Below are 21,411 nucleotides of genomic sequence, written 5' to 3'. Positions count from 1 at the left end.
AAATTTTATTTCGCGTTGTTTGTGTAAAAAAAGATTTAGCATTTGTCTTACTTTATTTGATATTTTTTAACCCCAAACATGAACCCTGAATTCTGAAAAAAATTCCATTGTGGTTTGTAAACTAAAACTAATGCCGCTTTTTTACTCACTTGTAGGAAACATAAAAAATACACAAAAAGAACTAAAAATTCGCCACAAATTAAAACTTTCTAATCTCTACATCTTCGGAAAAGTGGGTTGCCTTGCCGAATTATAATTAATTTTATGAAGTGTCGGAGTGTCCCAAAACATGTTTATTTTTTAAGCTCGTCAAATACACGATGATAATTTCAATATAAGTGATCCTCCAAGAGGGCCATGCTCGATTGCCAATGGTAACGTGTCGTGTATACCTTTATCTGATTGTTGAAAATACCAGCGTTTTCATATCTTCTAAATGTCATGCTGGACATGCATGGCTTTCCATAAATGGAAGGTCGCTTGAAATCACGTCTCTATAGTCCATTTGAGACACACCCTTGAGTTGAAAGTCTAATACTAAAAACTTTCATTCACCAATTATAAAAACCGAACTGTAATATTATAACATCTTTATATTGCAATTTTTCTACACATTTTCTATAAAAAGGTTAACAATATACAGCTTGCAACTATAAAGCAACATCTCCCCTATTTTAAACATCTGACCTACTAACTTTCCGACCTACTGCAATATCGGACCTAAACGCCAACTGTAATTATTTTTGTATCATATGAGAGTTAGGCTATAGGTTAAGACAATTTCTGGGCTGAGCGCTGCGGCTAGGACAGGCTAAGGGACCGGGCGCTGCGGCCACAAGTCCATCTAGAAGCTGTAAAACCACGTGCTAGTAGGTCGAATGTGCAGTATTGCGGATTTGCGTAGGACCATCATACGCTCCCTCTCGTCAACCCTCAATTCCTCCAATAGGTTGTTAATGTTCAAGGTAGTTTTAAAATGTCGTCGTCTTTTGAGAATTTGTAAGAACATTTTTCAAATCAGGTATTAATAACGTTTTAGTTACATATTTATCTTGAAATTGGAAACGGTCTAAAAATTCATATTGATAACTGCTATCAGAAAGATTAAACTTTTAATTTCTACCATGAGGTAAATCTAACCCTGAAAAAGGGAAAGGAAAGAATGCCGCAAGATTTTCTGAATTTGAGCGCTGTGACGTCACATTGTTCTGCCGCCATTGGGTAGGTCTCCTGTGTAACCTTTGGCGTGTAAAATCCATTTTCATCTATGTTTGCCTTCACAATTTTAATGCTCTGACATAAACTGTGATATCTGATAATTCTAAGATTCAAGGTTGACTACAAAAATGGCTACTCCAGGTGATACATTGCTCATAAATACATTTCAATATATACTCTTCGGAAAAAGTAAAACAAATTTTAAATTATCAAATTTTCTAGGCAATAGTGACATTCAGTGGTGTTTCTCTCAAGTTAAAGGAACTCTTGACGATGATGTAACAGAAGGTGAATATTGACGTAAAATTTTATTCAAAAATATGGATCGTATTTCTCTTATCTGTTATCAAAGCATATTACATTTAGCGCAACTAGTGGGTGAACGCAGTTTCCGAACCCCCCCCCCCCCCCCCCCACACACAATACTCGAACATAACATTGACGTGATCCATCTGCTTTCAGAAACTCTGTATTAGGTCAATCTAACTGTAATAATTATTTTGGTTAATACATTGCTTGCGAAGTGCTTGTTAATTATGCATGTAATGTAATATAAATTTTTGACTTAGTTTGCCAGAAATCGCAATCACAAATGGAAATGATCTGGATTTTCCTAATTTTTTATTCAGCAGGGTGATCTTTTCCACCTTTTGAAGAATAAAAGATTATACTCAATATAATGAACAGTTTTGGCGGTGGGCACGAGTTTGCTGATAAGATTTTAATCAGGGGGAGGGGGTACTTATAAACACATATCCTTGCAAATCACATGAAACTGTCTGATAATTTTATTAATTCACGGGCCTGATAATTTTATTGTTTTAGCGGATATTATATCTTGTGTCGAGTTTAATCAAGACGGAGAACTTCTTGCTACAGGGGATAAGGGCGGTAGAGTTGTTATTTTTCAGGTAAACTACTCAGTAGTATATATTGGTACATTGCAGTGCTGGGAATTCTTCTAACTTGGGTCCTAGAGAACGATTTTTGGACCCCCTCCTATCAATTTTGTACATAACCACTTTTTCAACAATTTTCAATTAATAAATAATTTATTTAGGGTTAGGTTACATCAAAAGGTGGGGGGGGGATCCAAAAATCGTTCTTCAGGAAATTACCTTTAACTTTTGGAGTGGGTTATTCTCCTAATCTTAAACATTGATAATAACAGAACTTTGTATTTTATGATTTGGTATGTTCATTGTTTTTATAAAAAGTTCAGAAGTGTTTGTTGTTATTAATAATAATAAGAAGTAATTCCATTCTTTGGTCGGGCTGGGACTTAAATTTTATATTTATAGTAAGATTAGCTCTAGATAATAATCCTATCCGGCTCTGTAAAATGTAACAATCTTAAATTTTCTCTCTATGGATCTATTGTTTATTAAAGCTTATTGTAATATGTAAAACATCCTGCATGTTTTACAAAGTTTGTTTAAAAAATTATATAAATAAAACGAATTTTGCGCTATTTCTACATTTGAATGATGAGAATGCAATTTTAAATAATTTTATCTCTTCATCCTTACTTTTTTATCTTCAACCCATGTTAACTATTAGTAGATGCCATTGAGGAAAGCTTTTACAGACCCAGCCATCAAAGTGTAGTAAAAGAGGGGGGTGACTCTTAACAACAAGTTGTGTTTGACTAAAATACATGATTTGAATTGGGATTTAACCGTTTAAAGATACTGATTTATTATCGTCTTTTTAGAGGGATGCCGCGAGCAAGGCGAGTATACCGCGCCGAGGAGAGTACAATGTGTACAGCACCTTCCAGTCCCATGAGCCAGAGTTTGATTATCTCAAGTCCCTGGAGATTGAAGAGAAAATAAACAAGATCCGGTGGCTGAAGCGTAAAAATCCAGCACACTTTTTACTTTCCACAAATGGTAAATACTGAACATTTTTTTTACCCTTAAAACTTTTTATTCAATTCAAATATGTTGCAATGTTCTACAGGGGTAATACTATAGCACATCGTTGTGAGCCCTGCTGAATTGGCTATAGGGCCCTGAAGCGTTCATGAGTCACTTATTATATCTAAGGGTTATTTATAAAAAAAATGATAATATCTTACAAAAAGTGAAATCTGAATGCGAAACTAATGGGACTTTTTTATACTTTCAATTCAGTTCTTAATAGCAATGCTAATAAAAGATTAAATTAAATTGTACCTTCTGTGACAAATAATATGAAAAAATATGTTTTTAAAATGAAGTTTTGAATTAATAATGTTTCTAGATAAAACAATTAAATTGTGGAAAGTGAGTGAGAGGGATAGAAGAGCCGAGGGATACAATCTCAAAGAGGAAAATGGAACTATCAGAGATCCTTCGTCCATCAAATCTCTAAGGTATTATTTTTTTCGTTTTTTTTTAATATTTGTGTTCTAAGCAGGATTTGATTGAACGGGGTGTTGCGAATCGGCAATTTATTTAAACGGAGCTTAAAACATTTTAAGAAGGTATCTATAGGGTCAAAGGAAGTGCTTAGGATCCAAATCCGTTGGATTCGAAACATTTTGGCTTCCTGGATCCTGATCCGCAGAAATATGCAGATCCGCGCGGATACAGGGGGCAAAATATCAACTAAAAACTGCAAACAAAATCTTTAGTTTTCAATCCCAAATCTGCAATGTTGAAAAATAAAGAGATTATCAAAAGCGTCCTTTTTTCCGAATGGATTAAGTTTTTGCATAAAAATAACGAAAAAACGGAAAAATAATTGGAAAATGTTTCTTTAGTTGAAAACTAAATAAAACTTTAAGAAATGTTCATAACTTGTATCCGGATCCCCATCAAAATTAAACTGATCCTAAGGAGAGAAACCTGTCTGATGGTTTTGTTCTGTTAATTTATTTTAACCGAAGCATTGCTTGGGACCTATTTTATTGGATACATTGATTTGGGTGAATAAGTTTTGAAGATCTGAAAGGAAAACTGAGTAATTGTGCAGTAAAAGTAAAGTTTTTCATCCTTTTCCTTTTTTTTTATCCAAAAGGGGAGGGTACTGTTTTCCCATTTGAATGCATTTTGGACTCCTGTCTTCATTTTTTGAGGAATCTGAATGAAATTTTGCATATGGGCATAATTTGTGTTTGTTTTAAGTAAAATAAAAAAATATGGAAAAAAATATTTTTCCCTCTTTTTCCACATTTTTCCATGTTTTTAAAGCTTTTTCACCAAAAAGTCTGAGTTAAATACCAGATAGGTGCTTTAAACACCTGCTTGTTAGTCAATAATCTCATTACTAACATCAGAACGAAGTTTAAGGTTTTTCAGATCCCTTTTCCCCATATTTTATCATATTTTTTGTATTTTACTTAGAACAAACACAAATTATGCCCATATGCAAAATTTCATTCAGATTCCTCAAAAAATGAAGACAGGAGTCCAAAATGTATTCAAATGGGAAAACAGTACCCTCCCCTTTGATTTATATTCCACAATTAAGCCAATTTTACCCTTAAAAATTACCTTTCTTCTGGGGATATAAATGATTTTCTAAACAGGGGAATGATTTTTCATGAAAATAAACACCACCGCACAGTGGTTCTAGAAGCTGATTTCGCAGATGTTTTGCATGTCAGACTATAACTTTTTTGCTTTTTAAGTTTCAAATCTGCAAAGTTGCAAAAATAAAATTTGTATCATTAGTTTTGCATTTTCGAGAGAAAAAAAATTTTAAATCATAAATTTTGGGGTAATATTTATATTATTGAAAGCCTACTTCTTCTCTTAATTTCGTGATTTTGTATCGGAATAAAACCTTTTTGTTTTTTAGTTTCAAATCTGCAAATTTGCAAAAATAAAATTTGTATAGAAAATTTTTAATTTTAGAATTCTTTTAAAGTCGTCATATTTATAGGGAATATTTTTGCCATCAAAATCCTAATTTTTATCGCAATTTCGTAATATAGATGATTTTTTCCGTAAATACCATTTTAAAGGAAATGTTATCTAGTTTTAGAATCTTATTTTCTTTTGTATTGTCCTAGTTGCCGATTCAAAATAATTAGATTTATCGGGAAAAAGAGGAAATATTTGTTGCAAAATTACATGAATATTTTTCAATTCTTCTTTAGAGCCCATTTTCTTCAACATTCTTTTTTTTACCTTACTTTATATTCCAATAAAGCTACATCTATACTTGACAAATATTTTGGATTTTTTATGAATGCTTTATAAATATTGATTATGGCACCTGTAAAGGAAAAATGCATTTTTTTCCTAGACAATTCGGAGAAAATTGAAATAGCCAATTTCGTTGAACTTTTAACACTCGGAACTTTTTTATCTGACAAGCTTTCTTTTTCTGTATATTTTTTTCCTGTATCGGCTTGGTAACAAAGGTGTAATTTTAAAATATGTAAAATTCAGGACAATTTATTTTTTCAATTGGTCCGGCCGCGGAACCACTGTGCACCGTCGAATTCTGAACAAAAGTAAATCTCAAAATATGTTGATTGTGATGATTTTTCAGAGTCCCCGTACTGAAGCCTATGGACCTGATGGTTGAAGCCTCACCTCGCAGAATATTTGCTAACGCCCACACCTACCATATAAACTCTATTTCTGTCAATTCGGATCAGGTAAAATATATTATTATTATTGTATAAATCTCTGATTGTGACGGGATATTTATTGAACACCAGGGTTGTCCACCTGACAGCGATATACCTAAACTCACTTGCAACTGTTTTTAATAAATGACAGTAGGAGATTTTGGCCTTACCTACAATACAGTATTCAAATATGTAGTACCCGGCCTTTACATTACTTAAGGATTAGCCTACTTAGTTTATTGTATAGTGTATACACTAAAACCTCGTTTTTTAATACTAAGGCCTCCCCTTCCATTTGAGTTTGTCTTTAAGTAACATTTTCATGGTTCTAAAACTTACAAGGGGGTGATGCGTTATTATCGGATATGCAAACAGAGATTACTTATTCACATTTTAAGTCCTCAATTTGGGGACATTCTCCGTGGTACATTTTAGATTAAATCTATGTATGTTTTTACTCTTTTCATAATTAGGTCTTCAATTCCTAATTTTATTAACAAGATCGAAACAGATCGCTGAACGTGCAAATGTTTTCCCAATCCTAGGTCAATTAAATACAAATTTTGTTAAGTTTGTTCGGTCATCGTCTACCATTTTAAAGAATTTCGAATGTAAAATGGATTATTTTTAACTAATGCAGTTGTCATGAATAATGTATTTAGATTGTAAAAAGAAGAAAAACTTAGTAATGAAGAATTTAATAAAGACAAAAAATTTCTAATGCAAGATTTAAATGTATCCAACTTCACTGAAAATTTACTATGCAGAAGTTTTGAAAGATCCTAACATTTGTGAATTTTAAGATTTCATTTTATTTTAGGAAACTTATCTATCCGCGGATGATCTTCGGATCAATCTCTGGCATATGGAGATCACAGATCAATCCTTTAACATAGTAGATATCAAACCTGCAAACATGGAGGAATTGACTGAGGTAAAAATCTTATTGGGTTTGAAGAATGATTTGGTCCAAAATTGAGAATCGAGAGACAAAAACACGTGTCTAAAAACACCGCCTGAAAACAGAATTTTTCATTTATTTTTTATTTCTTTCTAAATCAGAGTATAGAAAAATTTTAACCATATATGAAGATGTCCATAAATTCTAAATTTATCTATTTGTTAATGTCCGGTTAAATCTAGGTGATCACTGCCTCCGAATTCCATCCAAAGATTAATGAAAGTTAAAACATTTCTGGAACATAAAAATAGATAATACTATAGTAATTTTTTTCTAGGTTTCCATAAACACTCAAATTCTTATTTTGATTTCCCTGGAATAGTTCTAATGCTTGAAAACTTTATGATATCAATTCGGATCAATCGATTTTTTTTTTTTTTTAAGAACATTTTTTTAAGTCCAATTTTTCTAGATTTATGCACAAATGAAAATAGCTGATTATTATTTAGGAACTATTCGACTGTGTGATATGAGACAGGCGGCGCTCTGTGATAGTCACGCCAAAATGTTTGAAGAACCAGAAGACCCGACCAATCGGTAAGATCAGGGGTAATTAAATGGGCGTAATTTCACTTGACCTCCAAATATAAAGTGTCATGGCCAATTAGCAACGGTACTCTCAAAAACATTTTCTCAACAAGGATAAAATATATATATACTTATTTTTCTAGCATAAGCATAAGCGACATGCGGATTTATGCTACGGTAATTGTGGGAATTCTACACTTTTTAAAGTAGAAAAACGACGTAATTTTTCTCAAAGTTTTTTCATGAGGTTACGTTATGAATTGGGCATGCCCCACTCTTAAAAGGATGTTCGTTTAAAAAGGATTAGCGATATTTACATGGTAAAATTAACATTTTTTTTTAAAAGGTTACTCGATCATTATGTATTCAAAAGTTATTTTGTTGAAAATTCTATTAAAACCGGTCCATCATAAAAATCCAATGAAATTTTTAACTCCTGGTCTTATTTAAACCCTTTTGTTGTGGGGATTGAAAAGAAAGGAAATGAATTTTCTGAATTATTGACGTACAGACAGGTTCAGCAAAATAACTAAGGTATTGAGTTCTTTTCAATTGATTTAAGGCTTTCTAACACAAGCTTCTAATATTTACTATTGTACCCTTTACAGTATCTAGATGATTCTATTTTCAGATCTTTTTTCTCTGAAATTATCTCCTCGATTTCTGATGTCAAGTTCTCCAACTCTGGTAGATACATGATCTCCAGGTACTGCAGATAGCTAGCATGTACATTTCCTTAAAGATTACTGATTTCCTGGAAGAGATAAAAAATTCAAACTTTTTTCTTCTCTTTTTTTCGCTGAGTTTTATGGTGAAACATTCAAAGATTATGAAGTTTCAATGATCGCTCATTATTAAATAGTCAAGATTTGTGTAAAAGAGCAAAAGGAAAATTTTAACGGGGTTTTGATACTATTGTACCCCTTGGATCCTAATTATAAGCACTTCGCCACTCACTTTTACGTCCATGTTTTAAACTACTCAATAGTCAGGGGAGCTTTTAATGAAGAAAATGTTAAGCCAATTTTAATACTGTAACGAGTGGGGGACCCAGGTCATCTGACTGGCATTTCAGTGGTCCTTTTCATTTACGTATGTTAGGCTACTTATTCCCCCCCTCCCACTCCCCTTCTATGGATTTGTATAGAGACAAATTTCTGAAAGCCTTTCTTTGGATGTTGAAAAATAGTTTTACTATTCTGTAAAATAAACATCCCTGTAATAGTGTAATATGTACAAAGTACTCCGAAAGAATGTTTAATGTTTCTGTCTTAGGGGAATATTCTTGGCATTTTTCATAAAAACCATGTTCTCAAACAAACTTTTAGAAACATTAAAATATCTTTTAAAGGTTTGTTACTCTTAATTTCAGTGAACGAGGGCATAAGAGTGTCAGGAAAAATTTTCAAGTGCAATTAATGAAGTTAACATTGATTTACTGTCAAAAAAGTCCCATTTTTTCATAAAAAACGCGCGCGCGCGCGCACTTTTGCTCATATTCCTTCAAAACCAAAAAATGCACGTAATATACATAATTCTGAGTTTGCATGCAAAAAATCAGCCTCCTACGACAATTCTAAGTTATGTTTAAACACTGTTTAAATTTTCCGGAGAGTAATACGTTTTGTGGCCCCCCCCCTTTTATAAGTAGATAATACATGATTTCTAGGCACTTTAGGGAGATAGCTAGGAAATAAACTACAGGGGTTACTATCTATTTGATCGTGTCATCTTGAAATGCCATGCATTTAGTAAGTGCATAGGATCCATTTCATTCTGACGTGGACCCCGGCCACTTGTAGAATAGAGCAACCGTCCATGACAACTATTTCTTTCATCAATATGACCCAACTTTGATTATTAAAATCCCGGGAAGTTGCTCTTGTTCAGGAGGGGCGTGGGGTCTTTAAGAACTTGAAGTAGTCTACGCCTTAATGTTATTGGGTTTTTTAAGTTTGTGATTTTTTTTCAAAATGTATTAAGTATCTTGGTAAATTGACATAGTTTGAAATCCTTAATTTATGAACACATTATTGGTGGAATGACTGTCGTTCTGTTATTTTATATTTTTATTATGAAATGTCACAAAGATTTTGCAATTTGTAAAAATGTGTTTTATCAATTACAAAATATTAACAAATAAGAACATTTTCTAAAAGAAATCAGCATAACAATAGAAATGTATGCGATGTATTTATATTTTTACAAGACTTGTCCTAGATCCAAGATCTGCATCAAAATAATATGGCAAGCACTAAGTTTCAATTGACAACGATAGTACATCTGAAAATGTTTAAGTATTTGAATTCAAGAAGTATACTTATTTAACCATGTGAAGGTGCACGAGTACCTAAGGTCGAAGCTGTGTTCACTCTACGAGAACGACTGCATCTTCGATAAATTCGAATGTAAGTTCAAGAGAAAATTATTGAGATTGAACTACAAGTTAAAACAGGATTTTAACACTAGGCCGCCATTTTTGGAATAATTACGCTGGCACGGTTCTAATTAAGTAAGAAATACAACGTCACCAACGCTTTATCTGGTTGAACATTGTACATCTTTACATACAAGAAATGTCACTTGAACATCATTAAGACACCAACATTTTAAAGTGAGAAAATAATTTATAAAGGTGTTTGAATATTCCAGAGAATTTTAACCCTAATTCTATTCATATTGTCATTAGCTATATTTTAAGGCTGCTGGAACGGAACAGACTCAGCAATTATGACCGGCAGCTACAACAATTTCTTCAGGTAGGATTTATTTGATTTAAGGTCAGGGCCTGGAATCTTTTAGCTCCGTTGATTCGTAATTTAAATATACAGAGCATGTAACTTTGATCAAATATTATAATCTGTTGGGTGACCAAGAATTGCGGATATCGAGATCAATGCTGATCTCCTATTTTTGTTATTAGTAAGATTATTTGAAACTTTAGTTTCTTTCCAGGAAAGTGTTGTCTTATAAGTTATAAGAAAGCTCTTCACTTCTATATATATTATATATATAAACTTAGCACAAAAGTTGGGCTCAACCGTTTCAGACGTTTTGGTGTTAATTAGATACAAACAGACAGAGAAGCAAAGCATATAGAATAGATAGATATATAGTTAGATATGCTATCTAAACGGCCGTGCCAATTTAGCTGACATTTTTTAACCCATGGCTACCCTGGGGGTAACATAGGCAAAACAAATCTGAAATAAATTTTTTTCTTCAATATTTAAAATTTCACACCCGGCACTTCCAGCTAGTTACATAAGTAAGCAAGCTCTTGATTCTTATTTTTATATATTTATATGTTCGCTATATCTCACCAAATAGCTTATCCGAATTGGCTTAATTTTTTTGAGAGAACCCATGGGAGAGACAGACTAAATAAATCCACAGGCAATGCCGAACATTTCAGATGAAAATCTGATTTAATACCAAGCAAGGGTTAACGGCGGGAGAAACTATGACTATGAATATTGACGTTAACGGGCACCCCAGCTAGTTAATTAAATAATAAATATCTTATTAGCAATATTCGTATTATTTCTAGAATGTTTGACCGGAGTTCACGGAAGGAGGTGACACTAGAAGCCTCCAGAGATGTTGCCAAGCCAAAGACAATGCTCAAACCGAGAAAGGTATTTCACATGCCCCAAAACTGCTGTAAGATTCAAAATAAGGGTATATATATACATTCTTGAAAATATAATCCCTCTCTCTTTCCAAAAGCGGTATAATTTTAAATGTGTTAGTTATGCTAGAGGTTTTTAATGCAGGATTCATCATTTCCCCCGATAGAGATTTTTTTAAGTATTTACCAATGTACAAAACTGTCGTGATCATGCAGGGTTGTTTTAGGAACATAAAAATTTATTAAATTATCCAGAAATCCCCCAAAAGCAATATTCAAAATAAAAAAAATCTTCATCTAGGTCTGCTCTGGCGGTAAGAGGAAGAAGGATGAGATCAGCGTCGACTGCTTAGACTTCAACAAGAAGATACTCCACACTGCCTGGCATCCTCAGGTATAGGATTATCCGAATTCCATAAGACATTGAGGTTCAGTAAAACCAAAACCTCTTCACAAGTTCATTGTAAAATATTGAACTTACAATCGTTATCATAACTTGTACATACATACATTAGATACGCCGTGTTTATCAAAAAAAGCTTGAAGTTCCGTACTGAGTGCCCTAACTCTTATCGCGGATTCGTAATGAAGAACGTTTATAGATAATAAAAGCCAAGGAAAGTTATTTGCGGTCACGTATGATCTGCGTACAGATTGAAACAAGTTCTCTCAGGGCGGACTTAGTGAACAAGAATGAATGCATCAGTGTTCGTTCAGTATCCGAGGAGGTTAAAAGCATTTAATTTTGAAAATTCACATTGTTTCCGATGACCAGAATATTTCATAGCTTAATTTTGTGAAAATGTATTGAATATCAGGCTGTGACATCCGTCTTGTGCTTACTTTTCCACCCAAAGACAGGAAACTGCAGTACAAAAAATGCGTACACCTCTGAAATAACTTTCCTTGCACTAGTACCTTGATAAAAGCTAAGAAATGGAAGAGATTTGTCAAGTTCTTCATGAACTCGTTTATCACAAATGAATTATTTTGGTTGAGAGGTAGTAAATGATTGCGTGAAAAATCCTGTTGATTTATGCGTGACTTACGATTAGAAAATCAATCTTGGAAATAATACATTTTTTAAGTGAATATATAAATATTTTCAGGAAAATATTATAGCTGTTGCTGCCACAAACAACCTGTTCTTATTCCAAGAGAAAAACTAAACTCAAATCTGTTCTATATATTCAGGTACATAATACAAAAAGTGATCTCTCTTCTGCCATGGGTATTAATCTTGACAATCATACAGTGAAACCCTTAATAACGAATACATCGAAAGAATTCATCAAATGTCGTATTCTTTACTTTCTAATAATGGAATGTTGCAGATATTTAGTTTTTTAATTAAATGATTATATGGAACTCTTTAAAACTGTTCCCGCATATTCATGGCTATTTATTTATTTTCGCAAATACTGAAATTTACGTAATAAAGTATAAACTCATTGAAAATTGTGAAGACGACATTTGATAAATTCTTCCGATGTATTCGTTATTAAGGGTTTCACTGTATCAAAGTTATTATTATAATTCAATTGAAAAAATGTTTTTTTTTTCTTCTGGCAAAACCACCTAAATTATCGTTACTAAAAAAGTAAACGAGAGAAACGTTTGCATGACTAGATTTATTTAGTTAAAACCATATCAGAATTATAAGGTCGTCAGTCCTACTTATAATTTTTCCAAATCCAAAAATTCCGGCATCATATGTATTTTCAAATGGGTGATTTTTCAGAATTTTTATTTTTCATTTTCAGATTAGATGTTGGCCTGAGAACCTGATACAACAGCAGCAATCTAGTGATACTCAAACCTTTTCATATTACTGAGAAGTAAAACATTGGATTGTGTGGACACCATAGGCCAAGTCTCAAACCAGATATTAGTACAAGTTATCCCGGTAGAAGTCAACTGTGGTATTTAAACCAAGATTTACGATATACAAGGTTCTGCAATACACATTCTAGTTTCACGGGAATATTTTCAATTTTCAACATTTATTCAAGTTCCTTTAACAAAGAAGTCTGTCCACAAAATAATGCGGGCACATTTTTTCTTAATTCTCCTAATCCTACCTTGATCTGAATTGCCAAAAAGATCCTGTAACATCCGATTCATTTTGTTGCTTTTTTTTAAATATATGGAATCACAAGAAATACTTCTGAAAGGCACCCTCCTTCACAATATTATCTTGCACTGTCAACTCCTACAATAATAATTAATAATTAATTATAATTATTAACCTTGAAATTTGTTGTCCCTGTGAATGGGTTTAAGACGCTTCTTTTCACTGATAATTTATTTACCTGAAGAAACTTTTACCTAGCAACCACAAGACAGGCACTAATTTCATCAGTGCAGCGTCATCTGGCATTCCGTAGATAACTTGGAATCTAAATATTGCCTCCTGAAGATCGTATATAGAATTATCATTGTAGTTTTTATACTCTTTTTATTTCAATTCAAAGGAACTGGTGATCACAGATCTTTTTAATCAATTTCATGCGCGAAGAAATGCTTCCAAAAAAGTGCTCGTTATTTTGTTCTGGGACTCCCTGAGTTTACAGAGGTGTTATGATCATGCCCCTGTGCGATCCATCCAGATAAATTCATTTATTAGTAGATCAAATATTCGAGAATTACATGATTTTCAGCCCAGACAGTATTCATTTTTTTTATTTCTGTCTGATATTAAGAGTTTTTATGTGATTTTGTCTTCGTTAAAGATATACGNGGGTAACAAGTTGATAATGTTCACTGTTAACTGTGTGCACTTACTAAAACTGTGTTTATATGTAAATGGTGAAAAAAATATTAGGGGTTTCATTTACCATCCTTTAGTATTCAACATTTCCATCATACGTTGTCTGATGTGATCATTTAAATTATGTTTATATGCATTTCAGTTATTGCAGCTCAGAAAATGTTTTCTGAAACTTTTTTTTATCTTGAACTTTCAATTATATAAGAACAAAAACGCCCTTATTCTCAGATATTTTTATAGATATCTTCAGATTTTATTTAATTTTTTATAAAATATTAGAAAATTAAACATGCCAGAAATGAATGATTTGTTGTTTCTCTAAGCTTGTTAAGCCGTTAAATAATTAAATGTTTTAAACCAGATGCTATAAATCTTTCTTCTTCATAAACCTGTGCTCTGTAATTTTATTTGTCTGAACGAAAACTGGATTTGTTGCATGTTAACTGGGTTGTTTACATTCAAGTAACTTTATATCTGTCATGATATTGTTACCTTTAAAATCTTACTAAAACATTAAGTACATATGTTACCAAAATCTAGGGTTCAGCTAATATCATGATCTACATAAAGTATACACACTTATTCAAATTATCAAGTAATAAAGAACCTGAAGCTTTATGGAGCCAGATTCCAATTGAAAACTTCTTACTACTAATCTGTATTTATTTAAATGTATTTTCGAGAACAAGTTTTAAAATGAAATCTGTCTTTTTTATGTTTGAGTTAGAAGCAGTTAATTAATCTAAATGTGAAACCACTTGGCTCACAAATTTATATATATATTCGCCAGGCTGGCTAAACGGGGTGGACCGAATCGGCTGTTTTTTTTGTTATCCCATCGGTAATGGGGGTTGATCAGGCTTAACAAAATAAATTATGCGCCACATTTACTTCCTGTGATGTAAGGACGTCATTTTCATAAATTCATAATTTAATTTCTAGTTGGGTAACTTGACTAATAATAAAAACCTTGTCAACGCTGGGTACTAAAGCTAGTCATTTACTTTGAACAAAAACACAAATGTAGACAGGAGAAAGATGAAAATATGTAATGCAATGTAGGGGCTTAACAGCGATCATAAAGAGTTTGTTGCAACTTGCAAGAAACACTAGATTGTGAGAAATAAAGAGACGACAAACATCTATGCGAATCTCTGAAATAATTTGTTGGCATTGTTTTTTACGATTAAATGTCGCAAATTAATTGTAAAACTACATTCAAATCGTCTTACAACTGTCATGTTTCAATCGTGGTACACCCTGTAATCTACCATGAATTTTATCATCTTTATCATGGCTATATACTTGCAGCGGCACTAGGCCTTGACTTACATGGTGGCAGGAACAATGTAAATAATGTTTAATATCATGCATAAATTATTGATTTTTTCTCTCAAAATGCAAGAAAAGATTTTTAACCCTTTCCTTTCATGCAAGAAATGAACTTCAACCCCAACCTTTATCTTTTTTACATACAATTAAACAATTTTAAAATAAATACTCACTAAAGCTCTCACTATTTTAAATTCAATACTATTTTAAATTCAATGAAAATCACCTTAAACAATAAACATATAATAATGGAAAACAGATTTCTTGCCTATTTTCCCCCATTTATTCTTTTACTTTTTGCCCTCTTTTTTCATTTTATTCTTTTTTTATATCTCAAATATTGTTCCTTGCCCGTCCCAATAATTATGTGAATCGTAACAATAATCTTATAATCCTTTCTTGGAATTTAGTTTTAAATCAAGATTCACCTATTTATATCTCTCCATCATCGTTTTTCTTAACCTCTCATTCCCACGAGGTTATTCTTCTAACACAGATATATACAGGGTTATCCACAAGGGACGGGACTCCGAAGAAGACGTGAATGTAGTTAGGATTTTTTAGGATTTTTAAATACTGCGATAAATATAGTTTTTGCTTCGTTATTTTGCTTATATTTTCGCTCGAGGTCAAAACTTGGCATTTTTTCACTTCACTACGTTCAGGAGGAGCAGGGTTAGACTTTTTGGCGTAAAACGTGACTTTAAATTGGTAGCTTTTGCTCCCCAAAAATTCGTTTACCCTAATCAAACGTCAAAATAAAATAAGAACGCCAAAGAAAAGCATGCGGGAATGATGGTAAAAGGAGTAAAGTAAAATATTTTATTTTATGTTTCATCATGCTTCAAAAAAGCTAAAACATAATTAACCCTATCTCTGCTGGGGTACTTGAAAACCAGGATGTGCTGGGGGGGGGGGGGAAATGACCCCCCCCCCCCCCCTCTAAATCCCATGTTTAATGTCCAAATATGACAAATGATACATCATTGGAAAGCTCTTGTGCTCTACTTTTAGAATCTACAAATTTGCAAATTTGCAAAATCCAGTTATATAGTAAAAATGTTTGCAAAAAAAAAATTTGTCCAAAAAATGAAAAATTATACATTTTTGAAAAGCCCTCGACCATGCCATTTCAAATATGCAAAAAATTTTGCAAAATTTTAAATAACCTGATTTTTAACCAAGAAAAACTAAAAATGTGCAAATTTCCTCTGACAGATTGTTTGCAAAAAATTTGCAATCTTTTTACAAAACTTATGCTATTCGTTTCCCTATGTCAAAGGCTTTCCAAAAAGCTAAATTTTATCAAAATCTGACAAGTGGAAGTGGGTCAAAACAAAGATTTAGTTTGTTACAGGAAAAAACAGGACTCAGGCAGTTAGTATTAAAGCCCGGTTTTAGGCCTAAAGGGAGGGCTTTGGGTGTGTAGGAAAAGTCGGAAAATTTCAACAGCCTCAGAACAATACTTTTTGAGTTGTGTAAAAAAAACTACGGGGGGTCAAATTGACCCCCCCCCCCCCAGCAGGAATAGGGTTAAAGAATAAGTCAGAATACAGAAATCATGAAATTAAACTCACGATTGTATTATCTAAATCGTTCTGAGTCGTCATAAACGTCTCATTCTTTGTGGGTTACCTAGTTTCTGGATTCTGGGAATATAAGGAGTATTATGTGATGGTGTGATTGGTTGAGTTATATATAAATCTTGAAATAACAAAAAGAGAAGATCAAGCATTTTTCTCGATATCCACAATTCTAAAGTTTCCAGCTCTGAACGTTTTTGCTTATATACTTAGCTTGTATGTAAGTGTGTTTGTGTCCAATGAATGGCTAAACGTCTGAAATTTTGAAATTAAAATAGAAAATTCAGCAAAAATTTTAGAAATATTCAAAATGGCCACTTTCAGAGCAACTTAACAGTAGCAGGACCGAAACGCCCTGAAAGCATTGATACTTAAACTGGACTTTTGCATAAACGCTCCCTGCAACCTTTTGTTTTTCATACCAAGATTAAAAAATATATATACACCAAAGGTACGTATGCTAAGAACGGAGAACAACGTCCTGAAACTCAACGTATAAAACGTTATAGGAAATAACTTTGCAAGTATAAACAAAAATCTCATGATCTATTTTTAATTTACAAGATTTGGATTTATAAGAAAATAATTGTTCAAAATATGTGTATGCTTAACTTCCTAATAGAGAATTAATTCCACGAGTAATTACTAATTGCTATACTGCTATGTTTAATCAAAAATACTTATGCGTGGCATTTCACTTCTGACCAATGGAAAACCAGTCGGGTAATTCTTAAAGATTAAATAATTTGCATCATATTGCATTTTTCTGAGCAACTAAGATTTTCACTTTTTCTTGAAATAAAATATAGGCATAGGTCAGTTTATTTTTGTTTGTGAGCGAATAATGTTTTAAATTGTTCCTTATGATGCTGAACAGTTTCTCAAACTGCATTTTGTTAGGCATCTTGGAATGATTATATAAAAACACCAATGGGTACTGATTAATACAAGGAAAGATTAAGAACGTTCCTAGCTAGTGATGTTGATATACACAATACATCATCACAAATATATGCAAAAAAAATTACATCCAGTAAAAAATCGTCCTTTTTTCTTTTTGAAAAGATATAAATTCATTAAATTTCTTCCTTGTATTTGCTGAAAATTATTCTTACTTAGAACCTGCAATAAAAAATTTCAAACAGTAAAACAAGGACATCTTCAAAATCTAAACTTTCTGCTCCGACAAAGTGTAAAATTATCATTTTTTAAGCTTTTTACTTTATTTATTGTATTGGTAGGAGATGAATATTCAGAAAATCTAATCATTGCGGGTCACATTGGCAGCATTAAATGTATTTTTTTATTTTTACTTTTGGGAAATACCAAAAGAATGTTTCTTTTAAGTACGAGCAGTAATTTTTATTTTATTAATTATTTGAGCACCATAATCTGAATTTTTTTTTGTTTTTCTTGTTTCTTTATTTACTAAATTTGATCTTTGTACTTGTCTTAAATTTTCAAAGTATCCTAAATTTTAAAGTTTAATCCTTAATACTGGATAAGAGTTCTTTTTTTAAAGGGGGGATAGTTTTAAAATCTTGGCAACGTTTAAAAATTTTAAATTTATTCATTAAATCATAGTTCACTCGGTTTCTGTTGTTTCTAGATTCCTAGTTTCTCCAATAAGATGACATTATGACATGATGACATTACTTTCATTAATATTTTACCAAATATTGGAAATTTTAACAAGAATATTACTGGTACAGTATAGTAAACATTTAATTCTTCAAAGATAAGTTCATAAAAAACATTACTTAACATTTTCTAATATATATTTAACGTCCCTTGGGGCAAGTAGGAAAAATAACGAACAATTCTTAGAAGTTTTTGCAAAAAAATCGCTTTATTTTCATCTGAAAAGACGATAAAATTGAGTATGAAGCTACTTTTTTGGGGAAATCAAAAATTTTACTCACCCAAGGGTTCCTTCCCTCGGCCAATTTTGCAATATTTACAATATTTATATATTTAATTGAACAAAATAATAACATTTGCAGTTTTCGTAGTCTATTTATTTCGAATTTAGATTTTGCTAAAAGTTTCTAAGGATACAGTTTTGTAAGCAGTTTACAAACTTACAATTACAAAGTTTCTTACATATCAGTCCTGTCTCAAGTACCCCAGGATTAGGAAGAAAACCTTGGAATCATTTTTTAAAGGAAAAATTTTAATATTTAATTTATCCTCACGCGGAAAGGAATGGTCAAAATTATCAAAATATCTCATATTTCTCCCTATCCTTCTCATTATTTTTATCCTCATCCCCATCCTTCTCCTTATTATTCTTCTCATTTTTCTCCTCATCCTTCTCATAACTTTTCTTCTATTTTATCTTGACATCATTCTCCTCATCCGCATCCTAATCCTTCTCCTCATCCTTTTCCTTCTCTTCATCAGCAGCCTCATCCTAATCCTTCTCCTCATCCTTCTTCTCATCCATCTACTAATCATTCTTCTCATCCTTCTCCTCATCCTCATCCTAATCCTTCTCCTCATCCTTTTCCTTCTCTTCATCCGCAGCCTCATCCTAATCCTTCTCCTCATCCTCATCCTAATCCTTCTTCTCATCGAAAGTACGATTATTTTACAACAGGGTTGTCACGACACAGAGGAAAATCTCATGTAAGCTGCTTAGCACTTATCCTTCAGTGAAACAAATCAAAATTCCCTTTTTTTCTTTGATTTTTCTCTCTCTCTTTTATTTGTTTTTTTTTCTGAAAAAAATTGTTTTTTAATCTATCAGTTCAACTATCTACTGACTAAACGTATAAAAGTGAACATATGTAGATAAACTATAATTATAATTTTCAACAATTTTTTGATTAATAATAATGTAGATTTTTTTTCTGATTGTCGCCGATGAAAAACAAACATTATGGTAAATCTTACCAACTAAAGTATAATTGAAAATCACATCTCTTTATGTCCTTACATCTTAGCTTTTATCAAAATAAAGCTGTGATGAAGAGGGAATTAAAGAAGATTTATAAAGATTTCCAGAATCAGCAAATTTTATTCAGATTTCTTCTATTGTTCACGCTTTGAGTCATTTTTCTTGAATAAGCCTGCTTGAGAATACTATAGATATATATTCTATACTCAGCATTTTACTTTAACAAAGGAAATTTTAACCACTTTACTGCAGTCTGTGCAACACTTACGATGAAAATATAAAAAATGTATTCATTAAATAAATACTTTTTATATTTTGTTTTAATTTTGTTTATGAAAGATTTGATTTTCTCGTCATTTATACATGATTCGATAAACTTATAAATTTCCGTTCATTTCCTCCCCCAGGAAATTATCGTGTTCAAATATAAGATTCAATCTCTTATCTCTATAGATTTCTACCAAGCAAGAAGAATAGTAAAACACTATTTCAATCATTTAGATCAATCAGTTTTTGTATTAGAATACCTTCTTTCCTCGAAAATTATCTTTGATTTAAAGTTTACTGTCCATAGAATCCGTGTATTATACTTTATTATTTGTTTCTGTGTGTTCTTTATCCTAAATCAGAAAAATTATCCGATAGCACTATCTGACATTTCATATTTGTCTGTTCACTATCCTAAAATAACAGCAAGACATCTTCTGTAATAAACGTAATACAAAAATTGGGCAACGCTATCCTAAAGTCGTGTTAGCAAAAACAAAACTGGAGAAGTTGTAACAATAAAATCAAAACTGGAGAAGCTACAAGGTCCCAAAGTCGTACCAGTAAAATAAAAAATGGAAGTGCTACAAGATCACAAACTTATGGCAGTAAAATCAAAACTACCGGTGTTACAAGATCACAAAGTCGTACTAGTAAAATCAAAACTAGAGAATCGACGAGGTCACAAAGTCGTACAAGTAAAATCAAAAAAAGAGGTGTTACCATATAAAAAATCGTACAAGTAAGATCAATACTGGAGGTGTTACAAAATCACAAAGTCGTACAAGTAAAATCACGACTAGAGGTGTGACAAGATTACAAAGTCAAAAGAGTAAAATCAAAACTGAAGGTGTTACAAAATCACAAAGTCGTACCAGTAAAATCAAAACTGGAGGCGTAAGTGTTACAGGATCACAAAGTCGTACCAGTAAAATCAAAACTGGAGGAGCTACGATGTGACAAAGTCGTACCAGTAAAATCAACACTGGAGGTGTTACGAGCTCACAAAATCGTACCAGCAAAAACAAAACTTGAGGAGCTACGAGGTCATAAAGTCGTAGCAGTAAAACCATAAATTGGAGGTGTTACAAGATCACAAAGTCGTAACAGTAAAATCAAAACTATAGAAGCGACGAGGTCACAAAGTCGTACCAGTAGAATCAAAACTAGAGGTGCTACAGGATCACAAAGTCGTAGCAGTAAAATAAAAACTGGAATAGCTACGATGTCACAAAGTTGTACCAGTAAAATCAACAGTGGAGGTGTTACAAACTCACAAAATTGTAGCAGTAAAATCAACAATGGAGGTGTTACAAGCTCACGAAATCGTACCAGCTAAAACAAAACTTGAGGAGCTACGAGATCACAAAAGTTGAACCAGTAAAAAACAAATTTGAGGTGTTGCGATGTCAAAAAGTCGTACCAGTATAATCAAAACTGGAGATGTTACAATATCACAAAGTCATAGAACCAAAACTAGAGAAGCTGCGAGGTCACAAAGTTGTACCAGTAGAATAAAAATTGGAGGTGTTGCAAGATTCCAAAGTTGTACTAGTAAAATCAAAACTGGAAGAGCTACGATGTCACAAAGTCGTACAAGTAAAATCAAATCTGGAGGTGTTACGAGCTCACAAAATCGTACCAGCTAAAACAAA

At 32.3% G+C, this 21,411-nt stretch overlaps 1 protein-coding gene and 1 long non-coding RNA gene across 2 annotated transcripts; both read left to right on the top strand.

Annotated features, from left to right (window-relative positions):
- Positions 1-1,190: 1,190 nt before the first annotated feature.
- LOC111695995 (protein phosphatase PP2A 55 kDa regulatory subunit) lies at positions 1,191-12,933 on the top strand. Its single transcript, XM_023465503.1, has 17 exons — positions 1,191-1,359; positions 1,441-1,506; positions 2,044-2,129; positions 2,933-3,110; positions 3,463-3,574; positions 5,704-5,812; positions 6,606-6,719; positions 6,929-6,968; positions 7,181-7,283; positions 7,906-7,980; positions 8,422-8,462; positions 9,587-9,682; positions 9,976-10,033; positions 10,825-10,912; positions 11,207-11,299; positions 12,015-12,099; positions 12,669-12,933. The coding sequence occupies exons 1-16, from the start codon at positions 1,347-1,349 to the stop codon at positions 12,072-12,074; spliced, it is 1,332 nt and encodes a 443-aa protein (XP_023321271.1). The 5' UTR covers positions 1,191-1,346; the 3' UTR covers positions 12,075-12,099; positions 12,669-12,933.
- Positions 12,934-13,127: 194 nt separating this feature from the next.
- LOC111695996 (uncharacterized) lies at positions 13,128-14,377 on the top strand. Its single transcript, XR_002763982.1, has 2 exons — positions 13,128-13,573; positions 14,216-14,377. It is a non-coding gene; the product is annotated as an uncharacterized LOC111695996 (long non-coding RNA).
- The last annotated feature ends 7,034 nt before the right edge of the window (positions 14,378-21,411 follow it).

Source organism: Eurytemora carolleeae, unplaced genomic scaffold (assembly GCF_000591075.1).
Source record: "Eurytemora carolleeae unplaced genomic scaffold, Eaff_2.0 scaffold102, whole genome shotgun sequence".
NCBI classification, from domain to species: domain Eukaryota; kingdom Metazoa; phylum Arthropoda; class Copepoda; order Calanoida; family Temoridae; genus Eurytemora; species Eurytemora carolleeae.
This window is presented reverse-complemented; position numbering and strand designations above follow the sequence as displayed.

What these genes read in the sequence shown, in the direction of transcription:
- LOC111695995 (XM_023465503.1), top strand. An exon ending in GTAGAGTTGTTATTTTTCAG is followed by an intron (nt 2,130 to 2,932) that starts GTAAACTACTCA and finishes TCGTCTTTTTAG; the next exon opens with AGGGATGCCGCGAGCAAGGC. An exon ending in CATCTTCGATAAATTCGAAT is followed by an intron (nt 9,683 to 9,975) that starts GTAAGTTCAAGA and finishes CTATATTTTAAG; the next exon opens with GCTGCTGGAACGGAACAGAC.